This window comes from Entelurus aequoreus, linkage group LG06 (assembly GCF_033978785.1).
Source record: "Entelurus aequoreus isolate RoL-2023_Sb linkage group LG06, RoL_Eaeq_v1.1, whole genome shotgun sequence".
Classification (NCBI taxonomy): domain Eukaryota; kingdom Metazoa; phylum Chordata; class Actinopteri; order Syngnathiformes; family Syngnathidae; genus Entelurus; species Entelurus aequoreus.
This window is the reverse complement of record NC_084736.1, coordinates 66,919,873-66,937,316: the sequence shown is the minus strand read 5'-3', so window position 1 is coordinate 66,937,316 and position 17,444 is coordinate 66,919,873. Positions and strand designations below refer to the sequence as shown.

General features: G+C 39.5%; 1 protein-coding gene across 5 annotated transcripts in view; it reads right to left on the bottom strand.

The window, feature by feature from the left end:
- Positions 1-1,405: 1,405 nt before the first annotated feature.
- LOC133651635 (peroxynitrite isomerase THAP4-like) overlaps positions 1,406-17,444 on the bottom strand; it is a 94,168-nt gene continuing 78,129 nt past the window's right edge. The window contains exons 1-7 of one of the 5 annotated variants that reach the window (XM_062049628.1): positions 4,549-4,716; positions 4,188-4,374; positions 3,824-4,072; positions 3,534-3,658; positions 3,091-3,137; positions 2,858-3,012; positions 1,406-2,730 (exon numbers count right to left, since the gene is read on the bottom strand). In XM_062049628.1, coding sequence (XP_061905612.1) covers positions 2,543-2,730; positions 2,858-3,012; positions 3,091-3,137; positions 3,534-3,658; positions 3,824-4,072; positions 4,188-4,374; positions 4,549-4,593 — 996 coding nt within the window. In that variant the 5' untranslated portion in view covers positions 4,594-4,716 and the 3' untranslated portion in view covers positions 1,406-2,542. Of the gene's footprint in view, positions 2,731-2,857; positions 3,013-3,090; positions 3,138-3,533; positions 3,659-3,823; positions 4,073-4,187; positions 4,375-4,548; positions 5,318-5,494; positions 5,610-5,729; positions 5,841-8,292; positions 8,822-16,965; positions 17,175-17,444 lie in introns of those variants that run through there. The other 4 variants (XM_062049630.1, XM_062049627.1, XM_062049626.1 and 1 more) reach the window with 4 other exon arrangements.

Genomic DNA, 17,444 nt, shown 5'->3' with positions numbered 1-17,444 from the left:
GTTAGATGAAACAAAAATGTAGCTGTTTGGCCACAATACCCAGCAATATGTTTGGATGAGAAAAGGTGAGGTCTTTAAAGGCCTACTGAAATGAATTTTTTTTATTTAAACGGGAATAGCAGATCCATTCTATGTGTCATACTTGATCATTTTGCGATATTGCCATATTTTTGCTGAAAGGATTTAGTATAGAACAAAGTCGATAAAGTTCGCAACTTTTGGTCTCTGATAAAAAAAAGCCTTGCCCCTACCGGAAGTAGCGTGACGTCACAAGAGCTGGGGCTGCTGAGTCTTTCCTATTGTTTTCAATGATGGCCGCCAGAAGTGAGAGCGATTCCGACCGAGATAGCGACGATTTCCCCATTAATTTGAGCGAGGATGAAAGATTTTTGGATGAGGAAAGTGCAAGTGAAGAACTAGTGGGGATTGGAAGCGATTCAGAAGCTGTGAGAGGGATAGAGCCATACCGCTTTGAACCCGAAGCTGACGAAGACTGTCAGGAAGACGCTGCTGCTATTGATGCTGGAGGAGCACACGACATAGATCGCCTTCAGAATACAGAATGGTAAAATGTTATTTATTTATAGACTAGTTTTAGCTTGTGGCCTAGTCTTGCACTGTTACTGTTAGTGTTACAACTTACTCCCCAGGCCTATCTATAGACCAAGTATCTATCATTGACACAATGCTGGAGTAGCACACAACATAGATCGCCTTCAGAATACAGAATGGTAAAATGTTATTTATTTATAGACTAGTTTTAGCTTGTGGCCTAGTCTTGCACTGTTACTGTTAGTGTTACAACTTACTCCCCAGGCCTATCTATAGACCAAGTATTTATCATTGACACAATGCTGGAGTAGCACACAACATAGATCGCCTTCAGAATACAGAATGGTAAAATGTTATTTATTTATAGACTAGTTTTAGCTTGTGGCCTAGTCTTGCACTGTTACTGTTAGTGTTACAACTTACACCCCAGGCCTATCTATAGACTAAGTATCTATCATTGACACAATGTCAAACCTAATTAATTACCCATTATTTCTATGGGCCACAGCTCCATATACCGGCAATACTAAAAATATGCATGTAGATTAATAAGATCCACAACAAGACAATGATAATATTAATTATTCCACATGTTTGCAGATTGCAGGTGTCCATAATAAGAATTGATTTACAAATATTATGAATATTTCTATTTCCAGGTGTACATGTCAAAACTGTGTGAACATGGAGACAGTGGCTGAGTGTGTCTGCTGTCGTGAGCTAGATGCAGTGGCCAGAACGATGGAGGAGGAGAGGGTGGAGACGTGCATCATAGACCACCCTGGCTTTCCATCTGTGTGTCTGGATGAATGGGTGCTTCAGACAGCGTATTACACCTACGAACAGCAATATGGCGTGCTGCAGCAACAGCAAAATGAGTGAGGCACTAATAAGTTTAAATAATTCTATCAACCTTTGGAAGATAAGTCAGAATGAGCACTTTCTTATCTTATTCTTATTCTGTGAAATGTACTGTGCTACAATGTACATGACATTATATATCATAGAAGTATTACATACATAAAACCGTAGATGTCAACAATATTTACAATTTACTGCAACAGTAAATGACAAATGAATAGAATGCATGACAATGTCTTTTGCATCTCAGAGAACAGTGAGTCACTGTGTATCCATGTCCGGATAATAACAGCTGCCATCATTTGCTAACAACTATTTTGTACTTGCAGGCGGAGACGACACACAGCCTATCGACAGTTTGTCCGCTTCTGCTGGGGATATCTGGGAAAGGAGATAAGGGTGGTACTACCAGCTTGTGTAGTACATAAGATTAGGACAACATTCCCAGCGATGGACTACACGGGGTTCCAAGACGTGCAGTGACTGCAACACAATCCACATGGCCACTGTACTTAATCAATAAAATAAATCAATAAATCAATCAATGTTTATTTATATAGCCCTAAATCACAAGTGTCTCAAAGGGCTGCACAAGCCACAACGACATCCTCGGTACAGAGCCTACATACGGGAAAGGAAAAACTCACCCCAGTGGGACGTCGGTGAATGACTATGAGAAACCTTGGAGAGGACCGCATATGTGGGTAACCCCCCCCCCCCCCCCCTCTAGGGGAGACCGAAAGCAATGTATGTCGAGTGGGTCTGACATAATATTGTGAAAGTCCAGTCCTTAGTGGACCTAACATAATAGTAAGAGTCCAGTCCATAGTGGGGCCAGCAGGAGGCCATCCCGAGCGGAGACGGGTCAGCAGCGCAGAGATGTCCCCAACCGATGCACAGGCGAGCGGTCCAACCCGGGTCCCAACTCTGGACAGCCAGCACTTCATCCATGGTCACCGGAATAACCCCTCCACAAGGGGGAGAGGGTGTGGGGTGGGGGGCAGAGGAGAAAAGAAAAGAAACGGCAGATCAACTGGTCTAAAAATGGGGGTCTATTTAAAGGCTAGAGTATACAAATGAGTTTTAAGATGGGACTTAAATGCTTCTACTGAGGTAGCATCTCTAACTGTTACCGGGAGGGCATTTCACACTTACCGAAGCGACTCCTGTGCTTGGCGATGGCTTCCTCCTTGTCTGGCTTCTCCAGTTCATCGCAGAGGAAGGGAGGCATATCCACAGTGACGCTGACTGGTGTTCTTTGGTCAGGGGTCTGTCTGCAGCCAGCAACAACCTCCCTGATCAAGTCATCTACGTAGCCTGCAAAATACAATTGTACATGTTCCTGCTCACAACATAATATACTCATGGAGAGTGAAACTTGACAGTATTATTATCATGATACAAAGCGTCAAGTGTTTACATGTTTTGTGTCCTCTACACTTACGGTATGTTGGCTCTGTCGCGATTTTCTTGACCACATGGCCCCCTGCTTTATACTTCGGGTAGCGTACTGCATAGCGCTCAGCACCCGCTTGTGTAGTGGCTATAGGGCGGCTCGAGTTTTCATTCCAGTGCAGCCCAGCAAGCAGGTTCCTAGGTGTGGTAACAGAATAATGTAATAATTAGTACTAAATTATGGCACACACTAGTGACACTTAGATTAGTGTGGAAACATACCTGCACAGCATTCCGATGTATGAGAAGACATACATTTTCGGTGTGAACTGTATAAGATAAAAGACACTTTATTCAGTCATGCGTCCATACAATGTGTGTGTAAATTTATAAATAGTTTGTAAATTTGAATACAAATGTTTGTGTATTAAACTGTTTATAGTCAGCTATTAAAGCTTGATCTCCTGCAATAATGAAGCTGTTTTGGTTTTAATTTTAACACCACGCCAGAATTGTTTGCAATATTTCTCACCAAGATGCCTAGCCACTATGTTGGACCTCTAACTGCCTAGCCACTACGTTGGACCTCTAACATTCTCTTGCTTACACTGACTGTATCAAGACTACATTTAGTATGCTCTAGTATTTTGCTCCCTGGCCACCAAAGTCCTAGTGGCAGGTGGTAACCACCGACGCCACCTACAGGCGATCAGCCTAATTCTCACCTGTATGATAAGGCTATGGAACGCCTCCACCTTGGAAGTCTGGTGTTCACCCGACAGCATGGCGATATCTTTCAGCAGGGACTTGTTGTTGACCACCTCCTCCAGTTTCACTGCTGAGCGTGAACCTAAACATAAATTTAAAATAGAACAATGTTTCAACAAAAATGTTCCAGTCAACTTAAACTGGTTATTTACTTACAAGTTTATCTGAATTTTTTGACTTTCAAAAGATGTGCAGGAAAATACTGCAAGTCCCTCACTGCTTTCGGGCAACTTATTTGCCTACTCACTTTGTTTGAGCCATTTCTTTTGCCGTTGCAGTTGTCCATGAGTACAAATTGGGAAGAGGTCGCCATGGTCCTTGTGGATGTTCTGAATGTGTCGCTCCACAGACTTCCACTTGGCAACCAGAAGTTCCCCCTCTCCAGGCGGTGTAGACACTGCTGCCCAGCAGAGGTGGTTGATTATACTTTGCACCCAGGGCTTCAGATCTTCACAGTCCTTATGCTTGTAGATGGCCTTCAGTTTCTTTCCGATGGCTACAAACAGAAAAAAGCAGACATTTGAGGATTAAATACAATATGGCATTCATCTGATCACTAATATGTACACACTACTTCACAACTTGTCATCCATACAAATAATCCAACTAACATTTTGCAACATGCCAGATGTCATAGCAGTGCCGTGTATTGGGCATGTTTTCGCGAATCCATTTAGCGATCTGTCTGTGTCGGTCTGTCACCAGCACCCCGACATCCAGGTCCCAGCTGATCAACAGCTCCACCATCCTCTTCAGTCCTTCCATCTCCATATGGTAGCTGCCAAGACATTCGTTGCTCTGAAATATATATACCGGTAATAGAAAAGGAATGAGCAAAGAAAAAAATGAAAAATGGGCTTAGTATACATTGAAATGGTTAATGTTATTAGACAAATTTACTAGGATAATTCTGGAAAATCCCTTCTCTGCTTATTATGTTACTAGTGTTTTAGTGAAATTATATGGTCGTACCTGTACAACCTGAAGGTCGAGAACCACATTGGCCACAAGCTCCATTGTGGTGTAGGTACCAAACCTGCTCGCCCATCACCACCAAGGACGAGGGGTCGGCCTTCCACCTGCAGCATGGTGAGGTGCGTCCGTTGCTGTTCCTCCCACACCTTTTTGATGGCTGGCTGCAGGATGAGCTCCTGGTGGTTGAAAAATGTCCTCTTCACATACGTGACCACTCCGATGCCGTTCAGCACTTGCAACACCTTGCCAGAAGATGCGCCAGCGAAGAGGATGCCAGCAGATAGCAGGATGTTGCCCGCGGCATAAGGGCCAATGTTTGGCTGGCTGCTCCAACTACTCCTCTGGTCACATGATGCACATTGAAGAGTCATGGTCAGCTGTGTACCGTTTGAATCCCAAGAAGGGCTTATGTCCTGGCTGCCACAGACTGGACAGTGACACCACTTGACGAGACTCTGGAGGCACGACTTAAAGATGATGTACTTCGGTTCCTTGTGGCAGCCCTCTTCACGCATCTGGTGAGTACGTGGGCGATCTGGCGATGACTCACTCGGCACATAGCTGTCATCGGAAGAACCACTAACAAAAGGCGCAGTGGGACTTGATGCTGGTCCTACATCAAACAATGCAGGAGCACCTGGAGTTGCTATGTTAGTCTGCATCTCGGGGCTGTCAGATGGAGCTGCTACACTTGACGATGGGACTTCACTAACCCTGGCCAGCCGAGCTCTAACCCTCTCGAGGATCTCTGGGGTCACCTGGTGTCCTAGCAATAAAATCAAACACAAGTTGTTTTATATAATCTGTTAAAATTAAACTAGAATCACATACTAATTATTGTCTTTGAATCACCTAATTTATCGGTCTACTCTACTCTGCACAGGCAGCTGTGCAATGTGTACTGTGATGTGCAGAATCATGTTCATCACCGAAATAGACATACCCTTTGATCTATGATGTATTTTCCCTGTTTGGGTGCTCTTGCTACTGGTCATTGCTGTTGGTGCTCTCCCAATCGGTACCCAGTCCGTCTGGCATCCTTGTTCTCTTGTATTTCCCTGGAAATGGAGAAACAGCTACATGTAATATGGATACCTCATTTACATAAATTATGAATACTTTAGTATTGGGCTTGAATTGTAATCCATTTGAACATTGATTAGGAAAACAAATCGAACCTGATCTTGATCGCCCTCCTCATCAGGCAAATCTAGTGCCATTGCCATTGGTTCATCCACCGCATCCGCCACTGATGCCGTAGTCGTACTGGCCATGATCTGATCAATTGTCTGTAAATGTACAATACTTTATATTATTGTCTATTGTAATCTATTGACAGTATTGACACTATTGACAGTAATGTCAGTAAATGTACGATACTTTATACTGCAGAAGAACTTGACTAGAACTTGAAGCAATAATTATATGTAGACTATTTTATTGTTAATTTATTTCATTGTTCATGGAGTAGACCAGTGGTTCTCAAATGGGGGTACGCGTACCCCTGGGGGTACTTGAAGGTATGCCAAGGAGTACGTGAGAATTTTTTTAAATATTCTAAAAATATCAACAATTCAAAAATCCTTTATAAATATATTTATTGAATAATACTTCAACAAAATAAATGTTTAGAATTAAGTTCATGAATCCAGATGGATCTCTATTACAATCCCCAAAGAGGGCACTTTAAGTTGATGATTACTTCTATGCGTAGAAATCTTTATTTATAATTGAATCACTTGTTTATTTTCAACAAGTTTTTTGTTATTTTTATATCTTTTTTTCCAAATAGTTCAAGAAAGACCACTACAAATTAGCAATATTTTGCACTGTTATACAATTTAATAAATCAGAAACTGATGACTTAGTGCTTGTATTTTACTTTTTTTTCTCTTTTTTTCAAACAAAAATGCTTTGCTCTGATTAGGGGATACTTGAGTTAAAAAGGTTGAGAACCACTGAAAAAAGGTTGAGAATCACTGGAGTAGTCTATGACTGTGTGTGTGAGTTTTGATTGATTGATTGATTGAGACTTTTATTAGTAGGTTGCACAGTGAAGTATATATTCTGTACTGGGGCGGTATAGCTCGGTTGGTAGAGTGGCCGTGCCAGCAACTTGAGGGTTGCAGGTTCAATTCCCGCTTCCGCCATCCTAGTCACTGCCGTTGTGTCCTTGGGCAAGACACTTTACCCACCTGCTCCCAGTGCCACCCACACTGGTTTAAATGTAACTTAGATATTGGGTTTCACAATGTAAAGCGCTTTGAGTCACTTGAGAAAAAGCGCTATATAAATGTAATTCACTTCACTTCACTACAATTGACCACTAAATGGTAACACCCCAATAAGTTTTTCAACTTGTTTAAGTCGGGTCCACTTAAATTGATTCATGATACAGATATATACTATCAGATATATACTATCATTAAGATTAAATTAAAGATTAAAGTACCAATGATTGTCACACACACACTAGATGTGGTGAAATTTGTCCTCTGCATTTGTCCCATCCCCTTGGGGAGCAGTGGGCAGCAGCGGCGCCGCGCCCGGGAATCATTTTGGTGTCATCATAATACAGTCATCACACAAGATAATTACATTGCATTATTTACATTATTTACAATCCGGGGTGTGGAGGGGTTAGGTTTGGTTGTTATCATCAGTCATCAACAATTGAGAACAAAGAAATGGATATTGGAACAGTGTAGTGATGGGTCCGGCAACACCGATGCATCGGCGCATGCGTCGAGCTCATAGAGCGATACCCTGTGTCGGTGCGCGTATCGCTTTTAGAAAGTCACGTGACCGAACACGAGCTGTTTTGGTCACGTGACCGCTCATGAGCTGTTCTGGTCACGTGACCGCTCATGAACTGTATCGCACTGACGCCTGCGCGCCAAACTGTGTTTATTAGGAAGCGGCGCAATGCGTGTTGTTGACGAACACCATTAGGGCCGCTTGTTGTCACTGTCACTCAAAGTTGCATTTCAAAATTACACAGAATAAATGTGTTTATTTTGTTTAGAATTCAGATGGGTTTGATTTGGTGCGCGGCATATATTGGCTGTGCGGCGCACGGTGTGCGCGGAGGACGCTTGAGCACTGCGCAATTGCGCAGGCGCGCACCTTAGAGGGAAAGTTGCTCACAGGGCACAGAGGAGGTGTCAGTGCGATACAGTTCGCGTATCGGTCACGTGACCAAAGCAGCTCATGATCGGTCACGTGACTTTCTAAAAGCGGTACGCGCACCGACACAGGGTTTCGCTCTATGAGCTCGACGCATGCGCCGATGCATCTGTGTGGACCCATCACTACTGTTACTAGAGAAGGTACAGGAATGACGGCGTGGCGAAGTTGGTAGCGTGGCTGTGCCAGCAATTGGTTACTGGGGTTCAATCCCCACCTTCTACCATCCTAGTCATGATACATGTTCACATTATTTGACTGTATCTAAAAAATATATCTTTATTTAAATGAAGATATGAAATAATCCTAAATGAAATACAATGACTTGGTTTATATTATTGTATATACTAGGTCATAATATCAGTGTCAGTTGAGTCGGTCCATAGGTTGCCTGTAGGGATTTTTAATGTCCAGCAGATGTCAGTATTTAGTGACACTGTATCGACACAGTATCAATATAGTTTTGCAATGTGTCGAAACGCTTCATGAGGCCTCATCAACCCATCACTAGAACAGTGTAGTCTGACTATGGAAACTGGAAATCAAGATTCTTACCCTCTTCCTTTCCCTTTTGGCAAATGCAGACCTCATGTGCACAGTCTGTCCACTTGTGGAGGGTGTGGGGTGCTCTGAACTTGTCAAACTTGCACTTAAACATGGCCGTGGTCTGTTGAAAATAGTTGGCTTCGCACCTTTCTTCAGCACGAGTCGACGGGTGGTGGCGATGCCCATCGCTGCCCTTTGCAAGTGACCCTCTTCGAAACATGATTGTTCGAAATGTTCGCTGCATAACACACTGTACTTTGTGTGTGTGGTCCAATCCAACCGTGTTCGCTTGACTTCTTTGTTCCATAGTAAAGCTTGGCCGCCATCTTTTGGGAATAAAAACAATGCAACACCAGTTGTGTTTGTCTTTGTGTTGCTACATCCCGCAGCAACACACCGCTTTCCACTTACAGCTTTCTTTTTTGTAGTCTCCATTGTAAATTGAACAAATTGCAAAAGATTCACCAACAGATGTCCAGAATACTGTGGAATTTTGTCGAAAACACAGGTTTTTATGTCGGGTCCGATAGGGTCCAACCTCTTCTGTAGCTCTTGTGACGTCACGCGCATACGTCATATGCAAATGAGTTTTTCGAACGGAAGTGTGGCGGGAATTTTAAAATTGCACTTTATAAGTTAACCCGGCCGTATTGGCATGTGTTGCAATGTTAAGATTTCATCATTGATATATAAACTATCAGACTGCGTGGTCGGTAGTAGTGGGTTTCAGTAGGCCTTTAATGCCAGGAACACCATCCCTACGTCAAGCATGGTGGTGGTAGTATTAGGCTCTGGGCCTGTTTTTCTGCCAATGGGACTGGTGCTTTACAGAGAGTAAATGGGACAATGAAAAAGGAGGATTACCTCCAAAATCTTCAGGACAACCTAAAATCATCAGCCTGGAGGTTGGGTCTTGGGCACAGTTGGGTGTTCCAACAGGACAATGACCCCAAACACACATCAAAAGTGTTAAAGGAATGGGTAAATCAGCTAGAATTAAGGTTTTAGAATGGCTTTCCCAAAGTCCTGATGTAAACATGTAGACAATGCTGAAGAAACAAGTCCATGTCAGAAAACCAACGAATTTAGCTGAACTGAACACATTTTGTCAAGAGGAGTGGTCAAAAATTCAACCAGAAGCTTGTGGATGGCTACCAAAAGCGCCTTATTGCAGTGAAACTTGCCAAGGGACATGTAACCAAATATTAACATTGATGTGTGTATACTTTTGACCCAGCAGGTTTGGTCACATTTTCAGTAGACCCATAATAAGTTAATAAAAGAATCAAACTTCATGAATGTGTTTTGTGACAAACAAGTATGTGCTCCAATCACTCTATCACAAAAAAATATGAGTTGTAGAAATTATTGGAAACTCAAGACAGCCATGACATTATGTCCTTCACAAGTGTATGTAAACTTTTGACCACGACTGTACATCAGCTTTGCTATTGCCATGCTGCTGATTAGCATTAGCAATTTTAACATTTCCAAATATGTTAAAGAAAACTACAACTAAGTAGCACATTACAATCATACGTATTAAGTATAATACTTACAGTAATAACGCATTTTAGGGCGCAACAATGAGCAAAAAAATACACCATAAACTTTACACAACTGGTATCTAACATCTTGGACTTGCAACTGTAATTGTAACATAATGGCATATGTGCAAAGGAGAATCCAACATATGATAATGAAACAAAATATATTTACTGGACAGTAGTAATCAGCTCCATTTTTAAAGTTGCAATAAAATAATGAGATTTTACTATAATATCTATAAAAGTACACAAAAGTTCAGAAAATTGGTACTGGTACTGGTTCAAATGTGAAAAGTACCCATCCTTCATTGTCACAACAAAATAATAACTTTAAACGATATGACTCCAAGATGCAGAGGCGGTAGGCAAAGTGCAGAACATGTCCTTTAATTTTAGGACTAGGCATGCAAAAAATCCAAAGGCACACCACGAACATTTGTCAACGAACCAGCGTCATAAGGAAGGTGACACTGGCAGATAAATCCTCCTGATCAGCGATTAGGGACAGGTGAGCCACGTGATCACTAATCAAGAGCAGGTGAGGAGAAGCAGCGCTCAAGCCAGAGGTAAGTGGCTGTGAGAGAGGGAAAACAGGAAGTAGAATGAAAAATAACAGCTTTAGACAGGAAGTCATGGTAAAAACAGAGCAACACGAAACATAAATGCGACATGAGCGATCATGACACACTTATTAAAATTTCAACAAATAGTTATCGTAACCTTAATATGTACACAAAAAGTGACATTTAGATTTACATTTCGGGTTATTTTACCTGACACTAACACCATAATGAGGATAAACAAATATAATTCTTGCTTTTTCAGTTTATGATCTCAATGTAATAAAACTATGTTTTAGAGGCAGGAAGGTTTTTATTGCTGCAGTGCTTTAAGTTACTTTATTGCCCCTCATTCCTTAGCTTTTTATTTCTTTGTTAAATGAAATACAATCAAATGAAATTATTTCCTGCTGGTTTTCACACCATCAATGTGTTAGTTTCTATATGGATCTTATGTGTAAATTAGTACCCGGGTTTTCGTATGTTCTACTTTTCGGTGTTGTGGGAACATTTTGCCCTGATTTTAGTCTGCTGTCTTTTGTTAGATTGCACATAATGTGTCTGTCTGCCCACGTATCACTCCCCATAATCAAGGGCCCAAATAAAGTATATACACGCATCTGCACTTTTTTAGTATGACTATAAAACATGGGGCCAAACAAAGTTGCGAGTGGTAACAGTGCTGTAGGGTTGCGGAGTCACGATAGTGTGGCTTGTTGTGCTGTGATTGCATCAGTTGATGTAAATAAAGTTGTGCGATCACACGATTGTTTCTGCATGTAAATCTATAATTGTTCTCTATAAATGTGTTTTGTGTTGATATTTTTGAGTGTCTGGAATGGGGTAGTTGGATGTACATAATTTCTAATGGGAAAAATAAATTATGATTCGGGTTTTGTTGGACCTTTTTACATTTTTACATGACTTATTTATTATAAAAGTTTTTAGGCCTGTTGTATTTTTAATTAGTCAATTTGTTTTTTTTCTCTCAATCCAAAATGTTATTAAAGATAAAACTTGACTTTAACAAAGTACAAGTCAGGATTGTCTTTCTTAAGAAAAGATGTGCACAATTATTTGGCAAATATTATTGAACCGAGTTATTGGGCAACTAAATGAAAAATTATTTTCCCATCTAACTTGTTTGTTTTCATCTGTTTAAGTAAAAATAATAATATAAACGAATCCCAGTTTAATGTTCGATAGTAAAAATAATCCAAATTGTGAATAAATTAAACACTAAAACCAAAACATCAATTGTTGTATGGATTTGAAATGGAAACAATAAAAAAGGTTATTAAAGAGACCATTAACGTACATGAACAATTTAAGATTTTTAACAGATAAATTCTCAAACTAAGGTTGTACGTTATGTCGGTACTAATAAAGTACAGCGCTACTAATGAATTAAAAATGGTACTATACTGCCTCCGAAAAATACCACTACTTTTTATTTTTACGGACATTACAGCGCGCCGTCATCAGGTCGTGACATTGCAGGTAATATGAGAAGAAGCACATGTTAGGCAAAGCACACGTACGGAGTACTTACAAGCAGTCACGGAGTGGAGACAAAAGAAAAACTAATGATAAAGGTAACGCTATCAATACTTAAGCACCGCGCTGGAAGACATGCTTTAAAACCTGGCTTGCTCGCTAGCGGCTAACGTCGATCTGCAGTCGGCAGTGTTTTAGCCACTTCTAAATCACTAATCCTCGCCTCCATTTGTGACAAATAAGGTAAGTTTCTTACAAGTATCATCCCTGCAGGACGAGGAATAGCTAGACATGCTTTACTAAACACCATAGGAGGCAGTGACGTGCGGTGAGGTTCATGGCTGGTGAGGCACTGACTTCATCCCAGTCAGATTTACAAACATATGAACCCTAAAGAGTATCTTATTCACCATTTGATTGGCAGCAGTTAACGGGTTATGTTTAAAAGCTCATACCAGCATTCTTCCCTGCTTGGCACTCAGCATCAAGGGTTGGGGGTTAAATCACCAAAAATTATTCCCGGGCGCGGCGCCGCTGCTGCCCACTGCTGCCCACTGCTCCCCTCACCTCCCAGGGGGTGATCAAGGGGATGGGTCAAATGCAGAGGACAAATTTCATTACACCTAGTGTGTGTGTGACAATCTTTGGTACTTTAACTTAACTTTAACTTTACACATACAAACTGTAGCACACAAAAAAGCACATTTAATTAAAAAAAAAACGTTATTATGGTCTTATCTTTACTTATAAATGAAGTCCATGCGCCGATGTTGTGCTGGATTAATGCACCCCCGCCGTAGAATGCACCCCCAGACGGGAGTGTTATAACTAAAGCCCACACTTAAACTTTCCACGTGCAAGATTGAATCTATTTAAAAAAGTTATTTAATAAGAAGCCAAAAAGTGCAAAAACAATAATGTTCGTGTTGGAGGAGTTGTGAATGAATGAAATATGAAATCCGTGCTGCAGTCTGCAGGTGTACCTAATGTTGTGGCCCAGCAATCATTTGGGACGGCGTGGCGAAGTTGGTAGAGTGGCTGTGCCAGCAATCGGAGTGTTGCTGGTTACTGGGGTTCAATTCCCACCTTCTACCTTCCTAGTCACGTCCGTTGTGTCCTTGGGCAAGACACTTCACCCTTTGCCTCTGATGGCTGCTGGTTAGCGCCTTGCATGGCAGCTCCCGCCATCAGTGTGTGAATGTGTGTGTGAATGGGTGAATGTGGAAATACTGTCAAAGCGCTTTGAGTACCTTGAAGGTAGAAAAGCGCTATACAAGTATAACCCATTTATCATTTATTTATTATCATTTCTTGAATGTAAACAAATGCCATGGGTGGATCTACACAGACATCCACTGTAACCATAGCAATATTTTAAATCGCTATTTTCTTTTATCACAAAATATTTTGTCAATTTTTATTGTTTATATACCAGGAAATACGTCTCTGGACTCAGGAGAACTTTAATTATGACCTATATGTTCTTGTCAGTATTTGGTATCCGATCGATACCCAAATTTGTAGTATCAATAAAACGTATTTAAAATATCAAAAAACAGAAGAATAAGTGATTATTACATTTTAACAGACGTGTAGACAGAACATGTTAAAAGGGAAAGTAAGCAGATATTAACAGTAAATGAACAAGTAGATTAATAATCCATTTTCTACTGCTTGTCCCTCATAATTTTGACAAAATAATAGAATGGGAAATAACACAATATGTTACTGCATATGTCAGCAGCTAAATTAGAAGCCTTTGTTTGCTTACTTAGTACTAAAAGACAAGTTGTCTAGTATGGTCACTATTTTATTTGATGACAAAATGTATCTTTGATTACAATAAGAAACATATGTTTAATGTATCATAAAAGATTTTTTTTTATTTTTTAAAGCAAATAATGAAATTTTTTTGTGGTTCCTCTTTATTTTGAAAAGTATTGAAATACATTTGCAAAATATTGGTATCGGGACAACTCTATACCAAACAAAACATTAGTTTACAGACTATAGATCTGTTTATTTACTTTCACAGTTTTCAAAAATCCTTAAAACATTTATTTAACAACAGATTTGACAAATTAATAAATAAATATGGAATGCTTGCAGACAGCCAATACAGATACAGAGCTAACATTTCGACATTGATGGTATTAATTAAGGGATCGAGGAACTTTATTCATCAAAATAACAGAGGAAACAGTGTGCAATCAGAGTGTTTATGGCCTTAATAAAAGCATTGAATTAATTGTAACATCTTAATCAACAAATTAGAAAGGTTTGGCATCAGAGGGTTGGTCTTGAACTGGGTAAAATGCTACTTCACAAATAAGAAGCAATACATCAAGCAAGGCAAACAGCTTTAAGTATATCTTGAGGTGTACCCCATGGGTCAATACTGGGCCCAAAATGGTTTAAAGCAGTGGTCCCCAACCACCGGGCCGCGGCCCAGTACCGGTCCGTGGACCGATTGGTACCGGGCGGCACAATAAATAAAATAAAAATAAATAAAATAAAAATTGTTTTATTTTTTTGTATTTTTTTTGTATTGAATCAACATAAAAACACAATATATAAATTATATATCAATATAGATCAATACATTCTGCAGGGATACAGTCCGTAAGCACACATGATTGTATTTCTTTATGACAAAAAAATTAATAAAAAATACCATAACACCCCCACCCCCGGTCCGCAGCTACAAAAAGGTTGGGGACCACTGGTTTAAAGGACACTTGTAAAGTCACAAAGGACTTTAAGGTAAAAAAGAACACACGGGAGCTAATTAAAACAATAACAGAATAAATTAATGAATTAAAAAGATGCATAGATACAAACAGACCTAATTAAAAACTAAAATTACGATAATATTAAATTAAGCCACACTTGTTATCAATAACTATCACACACTTTCATCCATGCAGTCTGTCAGTTTCTTTCTCTGTCTTTTTGAGCATCAGAAACCACAGCCTGCCAGGAAATGTTCTTAACTATTTTCCTTCGTGGTAAATCTCAAGTTTAACAAAGAGCCCACAAGTTCTCACCAGGGTTTAAGTCAGGCGAAGAAGAGGGTCATGTATTCTTTCATCCTCAAGGTCTTTACTGGCAAGCCGCGCGCTGGAGTACTTTGATGGTTTTTTATAAATCTTTGACATTTTATTTTCTCAACAAGTTTCATTCGCCCCGCTTTTGACTTTTTGCAACAAAACGTTTGATAGTTCTGTAAACACCACGCAAAATCTCCACTATTTTAAGCCTGATGCATCCCTCTGAAATATATTTGTTTTTTTACAACTTATGACTTTTCAGAATAGGTCAAATCTCTTTTTCAGCCCACTTGCCAGAGGGAAATAAGCTGCCTAATAATTCTCTAAGCCACACCCTTCTTTAGTACACAAATACATCAGATACGATTAAAACCTTTAAACATTCAGATTTAAACAGCTTGGAGTTGGAAAATATCCATAAGAATGTTGGTGCATAAAGAGTATTTATTTTTATATGTATCCTGGACAAATTATCAAATTGGGTCTTGAATTGAAAACATTTTGGAAAATTGTGTCCTGGGTTACAATTGCAGTAGTATTGGGGCTGCAACAAGTAATTACAATTAATAATGAAATCATGAATTAATTAATACAAATATATATTTCATTAGAAACATTTTTTTAAAATATTCCGTTGGTTTTATCTGTCCCGTGGGATGAGTTTGCCAAGTATAAAAATGAACCGAAATTTTTGAATGAAAGAAACTGCGTCCACTGTGTCCACTAGATGTCGCAATAGCAATTATTTGTATCTTTGTAGATGATGCTACATATGTAAAAAAAACAAAAAAAAACACATGATGTTAGTGCACCAGAAAATGAGTAAACTAAATAAATAACATCCTGTAATTTGATTTTGATTTTTTTTTTTTATCTTGATAGATTGAAAATTAACACCAATGAGTTGACTAATGAACATTATCACATAATTTATTCAGAAAGTATAAATAACGACAAATAAACAGTGTTGTTTTTGACAACCATCTTACATTTAGTCTTAGTCTTAGTCTTTTGGACTAAAATGCTTATTAGTTTTAGTCACATTTTAGTCACTTTTATATGTGATAGTTTTAGTCCAGTTTTAGTCCAGTTTTAGTCGACGAAAACTCAAAAGGGTTTTAGTCTAGTTTTAGTCGATGAAGAGTCAAAAAGGTTTTAGTCTAGTTTTAGTCCAAAAAAAAAGAATAAAAAGTATAATATAAGTATATAAGTATAGTCTTTTAACAAATTAATTTAGGTCAATAAGTATTGGAGATTGCTGCTGGGCAGTGTCACACATAAGTTGTGAAAATAGCAGCAGATCTACAAGTTCAACCCATTGTAAGCTTGCATATCTGCTATTTTCACAAATAATAACAATAAAGGAATGGTTTTAGACATATTAGGTTTCCACCCAACAGCAAATTTCTGATCCAAGGATTGTGTATTACACACAGTTAAAGTGGTAACAGTGGAATCAAAGTTCATTACTCCAAAAAAGCCAACAAACAAAAACATTCTACTTCAGCAATTGTGGCTTTATTTCTCAGAATTTGTTAAAGTACAATGAACATAAACATGCCCAAAATATGAGTGATGGATGAGGAACACATATGCTCAACTTGGCCCTGTCTGCCAGTGCAATTACAACAGATATCATACAACCCCACTCTCTTTAATTTGTGCAAACCATGTAATAAAATAATCAATTAATTCCTGATTCCTTAATGGGGCTGCACAACGTCACTTGTGGCTTTTAGGCTAAAGCTAGCAGACTCTACGTATAACAGTAACTCGACCTGTTTAACATATCAAGTTACGTGCTGACAGAACGTACTCACAAAGAGATAACCACACCGTCACTGAATGTAAACATGGCTAAACATGCTGCTAAAGTAACACACACATAATGAATTGACGTTAGCGTAACAAAAGCTAACTTTAGCCTGAAGTTAGCAGCCCATTTGCGCCAGGAGTATGTGGAAAACGTACTAATGTATTAGTATACTATGACATTTATCGATTATGTTAACAGCATTTGTAACTTACCTTCAAAAAAATATCCTTGTGGCGAGCCTTAAGGTGCCGCTTAAGGTTGGTCGTATTTTTTCCGCATATTTTGTGGCCACATTTGTCACCGTCTTCCTTCACAATACACTCTGTTTTATAATCTGCTGGGTTATATTTAAAATACACCCATATGTCGTCTCTACGTTTGCGACCACCGAGCCCCTGTGTTGAAACTGCCGCCGCCATCACGGTCCATTGCCTGATGAGTAACAACTGTCTGACGTGTTGAGCACGTTGTGCGCTGCACGCCAGTTGGTGGGCGTGGTTTTAATTGACACACATAGTAATGGGTTCATGAGGCGTCATGAAGCGTTTCGACACATTGCAAAACTGTATTGATACTGTGTCGATACTGTGTCACTAAATACTGACATCTGCTGGACATTAAAAATCCCTACAGGCAACCTATAGACCGACTCAACTGACACTGATTTTATGACCTAGTATATACAATAATA